This window comes from Condylura cristata, unplaced genomic scaffold (genome assembly GCF_000260355.1).
Source record: "Condylura cristata isolate star-nosed mole 26May11 unplaced genomic scaffold, ConCri1.0 scaffold00022, whole genome shotgun sequence".
Lineage (NCBI taxonomy): Eukaryota > Metazoa > Chordata > Mammalia > Eulipotyphla > Talpidae > Condylura > Condylura cristata.
In genome coordinates this window covers 23,653,285-23,670,333 of record NW_004567123.1, presented here as the reverse complement: position 1 = coordinate 23,670,333, position 17,049 = coordinate 23,653,285, and the positions used below count along the sequence as shown (strand labels likewise).

The following is a 17,049-nucleotide window of genomic DNA, read 5'->3' as shown; positions in this document are numbered from 1 at the left end:
TTTCCTTACTTCTTAGTGGACTTCAGTTTGTTCCCTTTTTTGGGTTATTATAAGTGGAGTTGTCGTGCAGACTCGTGTGTCAATGAACTTTTTGCTTCCGTTGGGCAGATGCACAGGAGAGAAGCGCTGGCTGCTGGACAGGCAGCTGCTCAGCTTTAATAGAAACCCCTGAGCAGATGCATGAAATCGTTGAACAAATTTAGATGAGCCACAGAGAGGACTTGGTGGCTGTGCACCTGCAGCTTTTAAGGTTGACGGGGCTCGTTCACCCCTTCTTGTTAGCTGCTGTATGAAAACTTTGAGACACAAACCAATGAACCCATGTTCTCTGATCTCCTGAGCTCAAGTGCAAGTGACACATAGGTGTCAGATGACACACAGGGATGGAGTTCAGGTATAGACACGGGTAAAGCCAAGTGGAAGGAGAACCCGTGGAGGGTAAGCCAAAATATCACGTTCACAATTTGGAGGGATGTTGGTTTTCAAAGGATGCAGGGCAAGCAAGAGCTCTCCCTGTCTAAGAAGTGTAAAGTGAGCAGTTCAGAAGCTGTCTCAAATAAGAACTTGCTTTCTCAAAGTTTGGTATTCACACCAACCCAGTCTTGCTAAAGACTAAGCTCACTGAACGCAAGGGCGCATCCTTACTCATCAGCATGACTTCCCCACGAGGTGGAGAGAGCTGGGGCATCCAGGCTTGACGAGTTGGGAAATTGAGAAGGGCCATCTGTGAGGAAAAGTGTCAAGTTTCCACCACCTGAATGAAAGTTACTGAAATCATCTGTATGAGGAGTAGCTTGTAATTTGGTGGAAAATGCATTCACTAGACTTGTTAAGAAAAAAACCTGAAGCTTAAAGCAATTTCTCTAGCATCCACCCACCTACCATCCATCCATCCATCCATCCATCCATCCATCCATCCATCCATCCATCCAGCCAGCCAGCCAGCCAGCCAGCCAGCCAGCCAGCCAGCCAGCCAAGATCCATAATGTTTTCTTTAAGAAAACTGGGCATTTTTAAAATTTTATTATTTTTTAAAGATTTATTTATTCACACAGAACTGGGGTACAGGCCAGAGATGCAGAGGGTGAGAGGATTCACCAGAGACAGGGTGGGGAGCAGAACAGGCAGATCGACGAAGTCCACTGCTGAGGGGAGCAGCGGGCGGGTCAGGAGAGGTCTGCTGCGCCAGCTGGGTCACCTCCCGGGTAGGGGATCGAACTCATGGGGAAGTGGCTTAAGCTTCTTAGTGCTGTGCTTTAACCTGCTGCGCCACCAGGGAGGGCCCGAAACCTGGGCATTTAATGCTGAGTAAAGGGGCTCGAGTTTCTGTCACAGATAACAGGTTTATTCCTTAGGTAAGGATTCTCTCAGCTCTCAATGGCAGCAGTTTCCCTAGTCTATGAGTTTGGACAGTGGCAAGTCTTCTGGCACACAGCTGGGAAGCCTGGACTCCGTGGGGTTCTCCCTGAACATTGGAGTTGGGGGATTCAGGAAGTCAGCTAGGGCCACAAAGAACCTGAGTGGACACATTCCATGTGTGGGCAGCCACCATGAGCAGAGCCATGGGCACACCTAGTATTTAGAGCATGAGGGAATTGGATCTTGCCAATTTTATGTTAATTAACTCATAATCAGCATAACTTGGAGCCAGGTGTGTTCTCAGTGTATTTATGTGTGGGAGGAGCCCTATCATTCTGGCTTAGAGGTTTAGATCTCCCTTAGCATAAGCCAAGCTAAACAAATTGGATCAAAAGAAATTCCTCACTTTGTCCCAGCCGTGGAACCTGGTATCTGAATTTCAGGGGGGGGCTGTCTGCAGAATGGGAAGCATTTGTTTGCTCTACAGTGGGCACTATGGGGGCGGCCTCCTTGGCAACCCCAAGGGGAGTAGAGTACCATACCCATTCTGTGAGTGGACAGAGTGATTCAGATGATGGTATTTTTAATAAGAAAAGCCTGGGGAGGTCTCATGCTATTGGAAATGCCTTTGAACTGGGTCAAAAATAACACTGACACACTGCTGGAACATTTCTAGAAAGATGCAATTATGGACTGTTTTGGTCCCCACAAAATTGAAGTCCTACTCCCCAATACCTTCCAGGGACTGTCTTGGAGATAGGGCCTTGAAAGAATTAAGTTAAACCAAGGCTATTAGGGTAGGTCCCACTTCAGTGTAAGTGGTGTCCTCATAAAAAGAGGTCAGCACACAGAGACACACAGAAGGAGGACCCTGTGAAGGCACAGGGAGAAGTCAGCTGTCTGGAAGCCACAGAGAGGCTCAGAGACAGCACCCTGCTGCTGACACCTCGATCTTGGACTTCAAGCCTTCAGAGTGATGAGAAAATAAATTGGTTATTTAAGCCACCTCTCTGGAGTTTTGCCATGAATCCCTACAAAAATCAAGAGATGGGCTAGCCAGTAAGACAGGTAATGAAAACAGGGTCTTGTAAGGTTTTCTGAGCTGACTGGGTGCAGTAAGGGTACCAAGGGATGGAGTTACTGAAAACTACTATCTGTGCCTAAAAGCAAAATTTAAGCTAATGACTTTGGGGTCTGCCTGGTGGTGCACCGGGTTGAAGCTACAACCACTGTAGCCTGAGTCCTATCCCTGGCCAGGGAGCTGACCCACATGGCACAGCAGACCTCTTCAACCTGCCTGCTGCTCCCCTCAGCAATGTATTTCAGTAGATCTGCCTGTTCAGCTCCCTACTCTGTCTCTGGTGAATCCTCTCACACTCTGCACCTCTGGCCTGTACCCCAATTCTTGTATGCATAAATAAATCGTTGTTATAAAAAGATAATGACTGTTGTTTTTAAGGTGGGGGGGGAGGGGAGAAAGGGGCCATTCTGCAGAACTTGCACGTCCAGGACAGAACACAGCTTCCAGAGGGCAAGCCTCTCTTCGGCAGGAGCGGTGCCTTTGCCACTTAGCATGGGCCAGGCCCGCCGAGATACCCTGGACAACATGAAAATGCAGCAAAGATCAGCTGGCACGTAGCTGTAAGGCTGTGAGTGGCTGTGACTTACTGGCTGTCATGGTAAAGGCTGAAAGCATCATTTCGCGCAGATGGACCAGCCAAGACAGGGCAGGGACTAGAGAACACAGTCGAAACTCCCAGGAGGTGCTCCTCATAGCTCCTGTTTACTTTTAGTCAGATATTAAACATTTGTAAATTTTTTTATACAACAGGTACATGCAAAGTTACAAATATAGAAATATAAAGTACATGCATATTTCAAAGACCACTTGGATCCTTATACAAAACTATTTGGTGCACACTGTAAGCCTAAGACCACACACAAGCTTCCCACATATTAAGCATTTAGTACCTTACAAAACCAGTGATGCATTAGCTGCTTCTCTAATCAGAAGTTCTAAATTTGTCCTATGCAACATATTTATATATATATTTTTTACACAGAATACCTGCACAGTGCAAGCCAGTTAACATTGCAGAATAGTAACATAGGTCTGCTAGGTGACAACAGTGAACGACCTAGAGAATAATTTTACCTTATTTAAACAACATAATAGAATTTCTTTTTCTACTGTGAATGGATCAAATTTCTGTCATCTCCAACCTAAGACATTTTTTTCTGATTGCCTATTTTTTTGATTCAAAGGCCAATTACAGCATCCAAAGACTTGACCTGGTTCTGTTCTTGGACAAGTCTGAGAGAGCAATGAAGAAATGCACCCTTTTCTCAGTGCACTCACCCTTTTCTTCCTCACATAACCCCTCCAGGAATGGTGCTTTTACAGCTGCTGTTACTTTCATGTTCAAATCTCCTGGCTTCCACCAGACCATGCCACAGTCATTCTAATTTCTGAGTAAACAAAGGAGATTTGCTTTTAATGTTCAGAAGGTACTTTATTTTTTACACTGTCTTAATCTACAGTTTGTTACTAAAGAAAGGAATGCCACATGGGGGAGCTTTCAACACCCAGCACAGAGCCACAGAGCTGGCCTCCGTGGGCCCTGCTCCTCAACGTGGGGTTTTCCAGCCCTAGAAGCCTTTCATGGTAGTGGTGCTCATCCCGTGAGATACCTCCGCCCAGAGGTCTAGTGTTGCACAAATATTTACTCCAAGCAGTGACCGCAAAAGGCAAGCACCCCACAGCCCTGTAGACACAGCGCCAGGCTGTCCCTGGGCTGAGCCTGTGCCCCAGAGCCAAGGATCACTAGTTTTGTTTCTGAGTATCATGTGGCCTCCTTCCAAATTTGGCAGATTTGCTGCTAGAGCAGGAAAAAGCAGTCAGGTTTTTAAAAAACAGGTGAGAAAATATCTTCAAATTGCTATGAAATCACTGCTAAGATGGGGACTTACTGTACTGAGCTCAAGCTGGGGAAGAAGTTGAAGGTTTTTAGGCAAAAGTGTTCGAACGCTATTCTGAGTATTGTTTGAGCCTCAACCCATTGCACAAGACAAAAAATAGCCAGATCAACCAGCGGTCATTTGCTGTTATACTCTCATCAGCCTGCCTTAGCACTGGCCCAGAAGGACCCAGTGGGACGGGGCTTGCGTGGCCAGCATTCTGGTCTACTCTACATTTCCCAGTGCCCATCAGTGCCAGGGAATTAGCCTATGGTGACGAAGAGAAAAGCAAGAAGGAGACACCACCACTAAAAGGGCCGCAGGTAGGCACCCCCTCCCCAACCTGATGAAAGATGAAGACAGTGAAAGCAGGAAGCTCCTCATCCCACTATCAGGAAGATGAGGAAAGAGATGAGCAGGATCACAGGCGGGGAAGAGAAGAGGACCATGCTGGACCCCCGCTGGTAGGAGGACTGGTATTCCTTCTGGTACTGGTTGATACACATCTGCTCCACCACACGCTCCATGATCTTGATGTCGGTCTCGGTGAAGTTCTCGCCCTGGGTGGTGGTGGTCACTGTGTGCTGCTTGACCGTGATGTTGACACAGTCGTGCACGAAGTTGTTCTGGTTGTTGTACTGATCCACAGGCTTGTAGTACACTTGGTTGGGGTAACGGTTCATGTTCTCACGATAATAACGGTCCTCATAGTCATTGCCAAAATGCATGAGAGGCCTGCTCATGGCACTCCCCAGCATGTAGCCTCCGAGGCCCCCCACGACCGCCCCGGCTGCGGCAGCACCTGCCACGTGCTTCATATTGGTTTTTGGCTTATTTGGCTTGTTCCACTGATTGTGGCTGCCACCACCTTGACCCCAGCCTCCACCGCCATGGGGCTGACCCCAGCCGCCACCGCCATGGGGCTGACCCCAGCCGCCACCGCCGTGAGGCTGACCCCAGCCGCCACCGCCGTGGGGCTGACCCCAGCCACCGCCACCCTGGGGTGGATAGCGGTTACCTCCAGGACTGCCCTGGCCGGGGTATCGGCTCCCCCCAGTGTTCCATCCTCCTCCAGGCTTTGGTCGCTTCTTGCAGAGGCCCACATCACTCCATGTGGCCACAAAGAGGACCAGCATCCAGTAGCCTACGTGGCTTTTCACCATGGTGACTTATCTGCAAAATGAAAAAGGTGTTACTGTCATGTGTGAGTTGAAACCACTTAGCACTTGCTGCTTAACGGATGGGCACAGAGCACTTACAGCAAAGTAGTTGTAAGGAAAGGGTTAACATAATCCTTTCTTGTTCTCTAAGGACAAATTTGACCTTAAGATAATTTCTGGTTCGGTTTCCTGGGACCTTGATAAAGGTGGAATGGCAGCAAAGCTGCTTATGATAAAAATAACCACTGACTGATAACATTGCTCCTGGACCCGGAGAAAAATAAACACCTGGTGGTTTTACCAGAGCTTTGAGCTTTTTGAGAGCAGTGATTCTTGCAACCCACACATCCTCAGGGGGTCTCTGAAACTGTGCCCCCTGGGGCATTATGATGGCTGTGGGCTCCAGTGGGGCATGGTGCTCTACACCAAGGGGGCCCATACCCACCATTAGGAACCTCACTCCCTAGGATCTGGTGCATTACCTGAGGGGACTGGGAGTGCGGACGTGTCCCTGGCTGCTGTGGCCCACACAGCAGGACCGTGGGGTGGTCCATATGGAAGGCTCGTGGGTGTAATATTTAGTAAGGAAGGCCCTCCCACCCCTACCAGTGGGTGCTGCAGCAATGAAATTGTAAACAGGCTCATGTCTTCTTTCCTCGCTGGGAATGTCAACCAAGTCTCTCTTTTTTGCTGCCATCTCCGCAGGAGCTAGGGCAGTGCCTGGCACAGAGCAGGCACACAATAGATATTTGTTAAATTGGCATATATATGCCAACAAGAATTTCCTGAAGGGAACGCTCAATGCCTTTTTTTTTTTTTTTGAAAACAGGAAACATGCAGGATTTTGCAAGGCCCCATGCAATACCAACTTCCTCTCCACAGACAGACAGGCTGTCGTTCTCAGGGGAGAACGGCTGTGTTCACAAGGTTTGCTGTCACTCACCAAATGAGTTAAAGTTCAGCACTTAATGGTTTATGCTCTTTTAGTTTTTGATACAAAAGCCACATGCCTGACATGAAAGGGCTAACTAGAGGTTAGGAAAATACAAGCCGAATATCCCAGCTCATTTATGATGCTTAGCTGAATACATACTCATCAAATTAAAAATCTTTCAGATTAGAGCTGTCATTTGCCTTGGGAGCTCAGTTTCAAGGGCAGAGATCAAAGCCACATAATAGGATGATTAGCAAAAGTTTATACTGTGCCCACTGTCAAAACCATATTCTCCAAAACTTCATGTGCCTTTAACCCAAACAGCACACCTTGTACCACAGACACAGTCTGATCCCCAGCTCCGGGATTATCTTCCAATCAAAGTGGCATCAGACACTGGAAAATTATTTTTCTATCTTTCAGAGCTAATGACTAAATAGGTAAAATTCAGAGGAAGATGATAAAATGAATGAATATCCTGTTTTTGTTTCTACCATCATTATTGAGATGTCTTAGTGGTTAGTGGTAAACAAAAATACACTTGAAGGCCACAGGCCGTGTAAAACTGCTTAGATTATGCAGATTAGAAACTTTTGGAGGCTCTGGGAAGGGTCAGAGGCAGAGTCCAGGCATGCGCAGCCTCATTTCTGGCGCATTTCCTGGCACCCCGGCCTTTGCAGCCGCTCCCTGGTCTAGCCGCCTTTTGCTTCAGGGACCCAGCTCTTGGGTCCAGCTACTGTTTCTTGTTTGCTTTTTGTTCATGTTGTTCACACTTCAGCTCCAACACCTCAAGGAACTGAAGTAGGGACTAACCCCTTAGTCAGTCACTCCCCAGCTACAGGATAGCTGTGCCACCTTCTTTCCCATTCACCCCAGTGAACCAAACCCACCCATCACAGAGTAGTTCTTGAGTTTTCTTTTTCTCACAGTACTCATTGACTCTATCAGCAAAGCTTATCAGAACCACCTGGAAAAGCAACCCTACATCCTGCAGCCAATCACATTTCCCTATCCTAGGTGAAGCCTCCATTACTTCTCAACACCCTTTGACAGGGCCTGAAACCTCCTACCCTCTCACCCTCTTTCCAGGCCTCTGTTGTGTGTTCTGCACCCACAGTCTGAGAGAGCCTTTGAATATGCAGGTCACACTATGCCACTCTCCATTTCCTGAGCCGTGCTCCTTCGTGTTCAGGATAAAGCACCAAGTCCCCGCCAAGCTGGCTAGGCCCCACACCACCTGGCGCTGGCTGCCTGTCTCGCCCCAGCCAGCAAGCACTTTCCATCTCAGGCCTTTGCACTGGCTGCTGCTGAGGCCAGTAGTGTACCAGGCTCAGGTCGGCTCCAATGTCGTCTCAGTGGGGCTGTCCCCACCACCATCCTATCCCCTGACCCAGTCTCATTCTCCCCCAGGACATGATGCCTACTTGACACCTATTACTTATTGTTTGCTTATGGTCCATTCTCACAGGAGCACAGGTTCTGCTAGGGTGGGAGTTGTGTTTTGCCCACAGCAGTGTCCCTACCACCACAATTAGTACCTGCCACACGTGCAAAATAAATGCTGACTGAATGGACAGTGTGCAAATATAATAAAGTGTAAAAGTAACCAATATAAAAAAGCATAAAAAACTAAGTAGTTACATGGATATTTGAAGTGACACATATATATGAATTTTCAAAAACATTCTCTCAGGCAATGACCAGCTATCAGGCATCTTCAATTCAGTGAGATGAATATGACTTGTGTGTCAACAGCCAAGGGGGATGCTGGCTGGATGAAAACATTACAGGAACAGGTGAAGGCAGGAGGAAGAGGTGGCTGCCAGGGCAGTAACACTGACTTTGAATGCACCTCCTCCAAGACTGTGAGAGCGAGAGCTCTGTAAGCTCATGTAGACAAAGGAGCAGGGGATGCTATCACACGGTTGGGGAGCAGGAAGGGACCTCACGGAAGGAAGTGGGCGGGGCACAGAGCAAGTGAAGACAGGTGGGGAGAGTGAGCCCAGCAGGTCTGGGGACTGCAGGTATTGCTGGGAGAGGGTTTCAGGGTGCAGTGCAGAGGTGACAAAGCCTTATGGGCAGGAGAGCAAACATCATGACTTGCCCAGGACAGTTAGCTATCATCCTCGTGCTAACATTAATGGTGCCGCTTTCATGCCCAAGAGAGGCTAGGCTACAGGCGATACTTTCAGACAAACTGTAAGGCATATTAGGAGGGTGGGCTTGATCCAAAGGCTTGGGCAGACACGGAAGAGCTCTTAGAAAAAACGCTGGGAGAACAGACTGGGGACTCTGTGTGTGGTGTGTGTGAGCAGGAAAATTACTTAGGAGGCAACCACAGTGGTCAAAGGAGAAGAAGGTGGCCTTGCCAGGGGAAGGAGAGCAGTGGGTGATCTGATACAGAAGGCAGTTTCTGGAGAGACTAGAAGAGTTGAGGAGACCTATGTTTCTGGACTAGGGACTGTGGGGACAGAACAGAGGGGGAGCACCCCTGCGGGGAGATAAATGAGGGGCTTGGCTTTGGCAGGGCTGTTACTACATGACATGTGTGACACGTACAACAGGAGATGGCAGCAGCAGTCAGCTTGCTGGGCATGGAGCTGAGGAAGGACCAGGGACTGGAGAGAAAGGAAACGGGGGCGTCAGACTGATGGGGACATGGGCTGGTCGGGGTCTTAAAAGTGAGTACTGGAGAAACTGCTTAGCCATTAAGTAAGACAAAGATGCATTAAGATAACTAATTTAAAAAATCAGTTGAGAATAACAATATTTAATTATGAAAAATACAATATTTTGAACTAGATAATTATTTCTAAAAACAAGATAGGCTCAAAGCTCACATGAAAACTTGGAGGACCTTGTTTTGTTTGTGACAAAATTAGCAAGATCTTATCGTATTTTAATCCAAACCACTCACTCCACAAACAACACTCTATACCAGGATGCACAAAGGTCAAGCGCCGCGCATGTGATGACAGTGCTGGTTCCTGGAACTGTGGGGAGGGGGCTGCGTTTCTGAATCGCGGGCTATGCTGACACTGTTCATCTGGGACACTCAACTGTGGATGGGGAAGTTGGGGTCCAGACCCCTGGTATACTTTAAGACATTAAGTATCTGATAAAGGTCAACAGCTAAAAAAAATATTCGTAACAGACTTAGGAGAAACTCCCCTAACTTGAGAAAGGTTATACAACAAAAGTAGCAAACATTCTTAATGGGTAACCTATGAATGAGTTCTCTTTCAAGATCAGAAGCAAGACCAGGGTGTGCACTGCCACAGGACTGGGGGCCATACCCAAAGACACAGAGAAGTAACGGCAGCAAGTAGTTAGTTGCAAGGAAGGAGCTCTCAGGTCATCGTGCGCAATTAATGTGACCACACACAAAAACAATAGAAGCAACACGAGACACAGTACTAGCATTCGGTAAGGTCCTGGCACACAAAATTGGCCTACAAGTATCAACAACACTTCTCTGCACTAGCGGTCATTGATTAGAAAAAAAAAATTAAGTAAGACCTTCACAATAGTCACCCAAACTGTGATGTATTCAGGTTGACATACTAAGAAAAGTAAGAAGAAGAAAGATTTAAAAATTCCCATAAAGAACATAGAAAAAGATCAAAAGGCATTTCAAGGTCTTGACTAATTTAACATTGTAAGAATGTCAGTCCTCAGGATAGGCCTGCTGACAAAACAGAAAAGGTAAGTTTGTGGCTGGGTGACCATGCCATCTGCTGAAATAGGAAAATTGCTCGACGATTTTGCTCAGGAGAGAAAGCCAAGAGCTTTCATTTGGACAAATTAACTTTGCTCCAACTATGAGCGACCGAAGTGGGGATATCAATTAAGGCAACTGTTATTAAGAATATGAAACTTTAAAAAAAAATCTGAAACTCAGTAAAGGAAAATGTTTGGGTATTTCCAAGGAAGGAGCTCTCAACTCCTTCTCAACTACTTCTCACTACTGAGAAGTAGTGCTAAAAGCCACAGGGTAGAAGGGCAAGACTCAAATTCCAGTATTTTCTGAGCTGAGCTCACCCAGTAAAACAGGTGCCACAATCCAAAAGAAAATACCACTGATTTTAAGATTTTAGTAGAAGACTATACTGTGACCAATACGGGATTTGTTTAGGACTACAAGGATGGCTCAAAATCAGGAACTCTACTAATAGGTTTAGGAGGGGGAAAAAGTGCATCCACTCCTGATTGTTTTTTACAGTTTAAGCTGTTAGAATTGCTATTACAAACACACAGCTCATATCCAATCTTAACTGAAAGCGGAAAGACATTCCAGCATGTGGTGAATAATACAAGAATGCAAGCATTTTGATCATTCAGGGAGTTCTAGCCAGACCTAATTTTTCGCTAGGAAAATCATCCAAAAATGTCTTAGAATAAGTAAGCAAGTATAAGGGCGGCTGCTTTTAAAATCAATATCTATATAGCAAAAAACCAGTGAGTCCCCAGATCAGTTGTCATTATTTAGACGATTTAGTATAGGAAAAAACATTCCACTTATAATGACAAGAAAAAAATTAACAACTTGTAGGATGTAACCTAAAAATAAAAAGTGGGACTTAGATGAGGAGAGCGTGAAAATTTTACTGAGAGACAAAAGACAAAGACTATCATATTTAAAAGGTTGATTATTGGTTTGGCTTTCTCTTACACTTTGTCCTGTTTCTCTATATTCCACATATAGGTGACACTAGGTTTCTCCTTCAAAAGGCAAATACCAGATGGTGTCATTTATATGTGAGAAAGACATATACAATATTTCTGGCTGCGGAAGCCAATACTGAAAAAAAAAATTCACCTTCTCATAATCCACAAAGTCAACATAATTTCAGTCAGAATTCAAAAGGGATTAGACAAAAATATTTTATTTATTTATACATACAGAACTGGGGTACAGGCCAGAGATGCAGGTGGTGAGAGGATTCACCAGAGAACAGAGTGGGGAGCAGAACAGGCAGATTGCTGAAATACACGGTGAAGGGAGCAGCGGGCAGGTCAGGAATGGTCTGCCATACCATGTGGGTCACCTCCCTGGTGTGGGATTGAACACGATAGCTTCATAGTGCTATACTTTAACCCGCTGTGCCACCAGGGAGGGCCCTCAAAGGGGATTTTAAAGAACATGAAGTGATACTCGTAATAAGGGAGATGCAAATTAAAACCACAATGAGATACCACCTCATCCCAGTGAGAATGGCACATCTTCAAACAACTAGCAACAACAAATGTCAGCGAGGATGTGGAGAAAAAGGAACTCTCCTGCACTGCTGGTGGGAATGCAAACTAGTACAACCACTATGGAAAACTGTCTGGAGGTTCCTCAAACTGCTAAACATGGAGCTTCCCTACGACCCAGCAATCCCACTCCTAGGTATCTACCCAAAAGACACAAAAACACTGATTGAAAAAGATACTTGTACTCCCATGTTTATTGCTGCTTTATTTACAATTGGAAAAACATGGAAGCAGCCCAAATGCCCAAAAGTAGATGACTGGATTAGAAAGATGTGGTACATATATACAATGGAATATTACTTAGCAGCCAAAAAAGAGAAACACATGTCTTTTGCAGCAACTTGGATGGAGCTGGAAAAGATCATGCTTAGTGAGATAAGCCAGAAAGAGAAAGAAAAATACCGGATGGTTTCACTCATAGCAGGAGTATAATGGACCAGGCGAGAAAATAACAAAAATAATGAACAACCATATACCAGAGACATTTTGTGGGGGTGAAGTGGGGAATGGGACCAAAACCGGGGGGAGGGGGGAAGGGAGGGAAATGCACGGGACTATGGTGGCACACGGGTGATTTGGTGATGGGAAAGCCGCGGGGACTACAATCGAAATGGAAAAAAAGAAATGTGCAAAATGATGTAAAAATAAACTTTTGTAATAAAAAAAAATAAAATTTAGAATTTAAAAAAAAAAAAGAACATGAAGTGATAACTCAAAATTAAGAAGTCTGAAGAAATAAATGAACTGAAAGAAAATCCAGGGTCACTTAGCCTGTCGGGTATTAAAATGCCTTGCAAAGTTACAACAAATAAGATCATGTGGCATTCACGAATGAGCAGAATGGCAATGGAAAGAGAAAGGAGGTACAAAGCATCCAGAGGTCACCCCAGTCACCGACTCCCATTATATCTATGACCTGAGTGAGCACTGGTAGGAACTTGCCCAGTGGTCTGTGCAGAGCCAAAATTGTGATACTCAGAACATGGTCCAACTTGAAACTTAATTAATCTGGAAACTTAATTGTTTAATCTGGGAAGACACAATAGACAGTCCCCCCATTTCCTTTTTTTACTGAGCTAATTAGAATTCTTTTGTCATATGAGTCTTTTTTGAAGTAGTTGCTCCTTAAAGAATCTGATGCAAGCTATACACATTTTTGCAAAGAATTTATGGGTGGGGGCTTTCACTGGTATTCTGGAACCTAGTGCTGGACTGAACAGGCAAAGAGGCCCAGACTATTCACCATCAGAATTACCTGGAGAGTCTTAAAAAAAACAATATTGTGGGCCCTCCCTGGTGGCGTAGTGGGTTAAAGCACAGCACTGAGAAGCTAAAGCCACTTACGCATGAGTTTGATTTCCACCTGCCCCGGAGGTGACCCACATGGTGCAGAAGACCTCTCCTGACCCGCCCACTGCTCCCCTGAGCAGTGTACTTCGTCAATCTGCCTGTTCTGCTCCCCAGTCTGTCTATGGTGAAGCCTCTTGCTGCCCCTGACTGAGCCTCTGGCCTGTACCCCAGTTCTGTATGCACAAATAAATAAATCTTTAAAAAAAATCAAAACAATATTGCTGGAGCCTGCCCCAGGGCAACAGCTTGGGCACACTTCCGGCCAGCTCTGTCCTGGCACATTGTGCTTCACCGCACTTCACTGATACTGCCTTTTTCATGAACTGAAGGTTGTGACAGCCCCACTTGTAGAGCAAGGCTCTGGCTCATTTTCCAACAGCATGTCCTCGGCCACATTATCACTCATCGTGATGGTCTGGAAGCTAACCTGCATAACTGCAAGCTGTGTCTGTGTAACAGCTTCCGAGGCAACGGCACCTAGCCGGACTTCCGAAGTGCAGCTCAATGACAGTTATGTTGTTTTTCACAAAAGGGAACTCCTCCCTTGAAGCAGCTATACAACACTGTAATAACAGTAGTAAGCAGAACATGGAGAGAGGAAAGCGATGGACAAATTGAAGACTAATTCTTCTAAGGGTAAGAACTGCTGCACATACCATGCATTCAAGGGTTACTGCACAAGGCTGCAGTCAGCATTGGGTTAGATACAGGCACGTTTTGAATATTTAATATGCGGCAGTTTGAAGCTAACATAGTTGCCTTGGAAGAAGAAATAAGATCCGAAAAGGGGGAATGGAATAGGTGAGTTAAAACTACAGCTCCGAAAACCTTTTACCTATAAAACATTTTGTCAGGTGGTTGACAGTCATCCTCAGCATTAATTTGGTGAAGAAATGCTTGCTATGGCATTGTTTTATTATATATGTTTAAAATGCTTGCTTCCTTACATAATTTGGCATGATTCTAGAGAGAAAGGTGTGGCCGTTTCTCTGTAAAATCAAGCTTGATTCACAAGAAAGGATGATGCAATAGGTGTGAGCTACATCTATAGTCCCAGTGACCCCCAGAGCATGGCTTGTGAACACAGCCTTTCCAGACCCATGTTTTCTGTGACAGTTGGTGACTTTCAACCATCACAAACCAAAGAGATTCATAGCATACGTACATCTGTTGTGGTTCAGCTAAGCTGGATTTGTGCCTCCAGGAAGAGAATGATTCGGCTTTGTGGAAATTGTTGTTTCCCAATATATTCAAACCCTTAAAAACAATATCAAAAAGAAAAAAACAGAATTGACAAATCAGTCTAAGAAAAGGATCCTTACAAGAAAAACATAATAAAAAATGACTGAGCTATTAACTAGTCTGTTCAAGAAACAGTGAAAATATCTAAAGAGAAAGAAATGAGATTGGCTAAAAAAGAAGACAAGACGGTAAGCTCTCCCTTTCACACACAGAAAACTGTAGGTCCATTTCATTTTATAAATGGAAACCTGTGGATTATTTTACATTTCTAAATTGATTTAGAAAAATACACAAATAAAAAGAAGTTGAAATCACCCACAGTTTCTATTAAAACCTTCATTTCAAAATGATTTTTCTTTCAGATTTTTCAACATGTATTCAACTGTAAGTAGATACAGGTTAGTAACCTGAACTTTGACCAGTCCTGCTTATGATCTTGAAAGAGAACATATTCAAAAATTACCCACTAAGTATGTTTGCTATTTTTGTTTTATAACCTTTATCAAGTCAGGGGCATTTCCTCCTATTCTTAGTGTGCTAAGATTTTTTTATTGATAATCAGATATTGAATGTTATCGAATAGTTAATGGATTACAGGGTTTCGAAGGACATCCAAATGGCTTTTGACGGTTACATAATGTTTCCTGTATAATATGCCATGATTTTCTTAGCTAGTGTCCTGCTGTTAGACATTTAGGTTGTTTCCCAGTCGGTTCTAATTTTAGACCATTCTGCCCTGAATACATGCCTGCATATGGCTGCTTTCCCCCCTCTTGTTTGTTTCACTGCAGGTAAACTCCCTGGAGTGGGGTTTCTGGGTCACAGCTATGTACCAACAGATTGCTTTACAAAAACCTGGTACTGATTCAGTGTCCCCAATGGGGTGTGACTAGGAAAAGAATAGAAATATATGTGTATAACCAGGGTCAGTAACATCAATGGCTAAAGTTAATTCTGATAATAAACCCTGAAAACAAGTATCATTTTCCCTTGTTTTATTATAACAGACAAAAGGAAGACTGGGAAATTAGAGGGAATGCCCAAGGTTAGTTGTACAGACAACTTCTAGCCCCAAAACCAGGCCACTTCCCAAATAATTAAATATACAGGTATCAGGGAAACTTCCTATCTGGGTTGCTGCCACTATAACGGCTGCTTTTGTTAATTTAATAACTGCCAAGTGACCCAAATTTGCTTTAATTTGCATTTTATTTTGTAAATTAGTCATCATTTCACCATTTACCTACTATAAATTCCAATAATTTTCTTTCACAAGGATGGAAAATAACATACAATCACATCGTAATTCTCTGCTTTCTTTCCCTTTTTGGTTAGTTCTTTATCATTGTAAGAGCTGCTCAGGGTTTGCATAGATAAAACTGCTCTTTCTCAATGGTGACTGTTTAATTTTCTATCAAAACTGAGAGAGCTGTTCATTTTTCTAATAGTTAGACATTTTTATTCTGAGTTAGAGTTTTCTGTCCCTATTCGCCCCTCCAACTCCCCCCCCCACCATAATCCGATGTATCATAATCACTAATCCTGTGCAACCTGAGCTTTCATGAGAGGAAGGGAAATACTTCAAATGTTCAGCAAGTGGGAACTATTGATTGAACAACGATGCTCTTAACTACCAGAAAATGTAACGTGGCCATGAAGATAATCTCAGAGTGGTAAAATTGTATAATATGTATGAATCCGCAGATGAAGAACTTGAACAGAAAGCAGTGGTTTTGAGGTGGTGAAAGTGCATGTGATGTTGATGAGTTTATGATTTAAGCAACCTCTTTGCAACAGTTACCACAAAAAAGAAGAACAAACAAAAACGACAATAAAAATTGATTTCTCCGCCTTATTTAATCAAACGTGAAGGCTTAAAACAGGGTCTCTGCCTGCACGGACCCTGTTCCTCTGAGCCGTCTTTCTCCAGAAGGGTAAATAAGAAAGTCAAATTGGGTCAGCTGCACCAGGGACGCCCCCAAACCCTTGCCCCTCCCCCACGCGGTGGAGGGCGGGGCCTCTCAAGGCTCCTCCCTGGTCAAGATCCGAGGCCCCGCCCATACCCTGTGCATCCAGGGCTCGAGCTCGATTGGCCAGGGCCTCCCTCCGGGGTGGGGGTGGGGAGGCTCCGGGAAATAGTGGGGCAGCTGGAGGCCCTAAGTGCTTCGGGAATCCTTCCCCGCCGAGACTCCCCGCCCCGGCGGGCGCCCGCTCCTCCCGCCCACGCACCCGCTGGGCTTCGGGAGGGGCTGGACCTGACCCCACCTCCGCTTTCAGGCCGCTTCCCAGAGCGGCCAGCAGGCGGGGAACCGGGTCCCGCGGTCCCCAGGGGCCTCTCTCTGAAGCCCGTTCGCTGTCCCCTTGGTTCCCCGGCCACGTAAGGCCGGGTTGAGCGCCCCCACTTTCCGTACCTGAGGCCCCTCTGGCCGCGCGACTCGTCCACCCCGCCGCAGACACGCGTTGCGGGGTACGCATTGGTCAGCACCACCCACACCCTTTCCGCGGGGTCTCGGCCCGGCGCGCCCCACGCCGAATACAAGGAGCCTCCCTACCCAGCTGGGCAGCGCCAAGCGGCGTCCAGACACCTTCAAGCGCATCCACACCCATGACCCACACGCCCAGCGCCGCTGGGGAGCCCCCCGCCCCTCCCGATCCGGCCCGGGGGTTCGCTCGGCCTCCGCGGGCCGGCAGCACCCCGCTGCCGAGGAGCCCCGTCCTCCCCGCCGGGAGCTTGGGGGCCACAGGGCCGCTTACCTGCCGCCCTGGGAGGAGAGCTGTGCGCAGCGCCGC

The 17,049-nt window shown here is 45.9% G+C and overlaps 1 protein-coding gene across 2 annotated transcripts; it reads right to left on the bottom strand.

Annotated features, from left to right (window-relative positions):
- Window positions 1-3,113: 3,113 nt before the first annotated feature.
- Window positions 3,114-17,049, bottom strand: PRNP (prion protein). 2 transcript variants are annotated; one of them, XM_012728372.1, is made up of 3 exons: window positions 17,014-17,049; window positions 14,183-14,274; window positions 3,114-5,490 (listed from the first exon to the last, which is right to left on the bottom strand). In XM_012728372.1, the coding sequence occupies exon 3, from the start codon at window positions 5,478-5,480 to the stop codon at window positions 4,698-4,700; it is 783 nt and encodes a 260-aa protein (XP_012583826.1). In that variant the 5' UTR covers window positions 5,481-5,490; window positions 14,183-14,274; window positions 17,014-17,049; the 3' UTR covers window positions 3,114-4,697. The 2 variants fall into 2 exon arrangements, with proteins under 2 accessions (XP_012583826.1, XP_012583827.1); XM_012728373.1 differs by lacking the exon at window positions 14,183-14,274.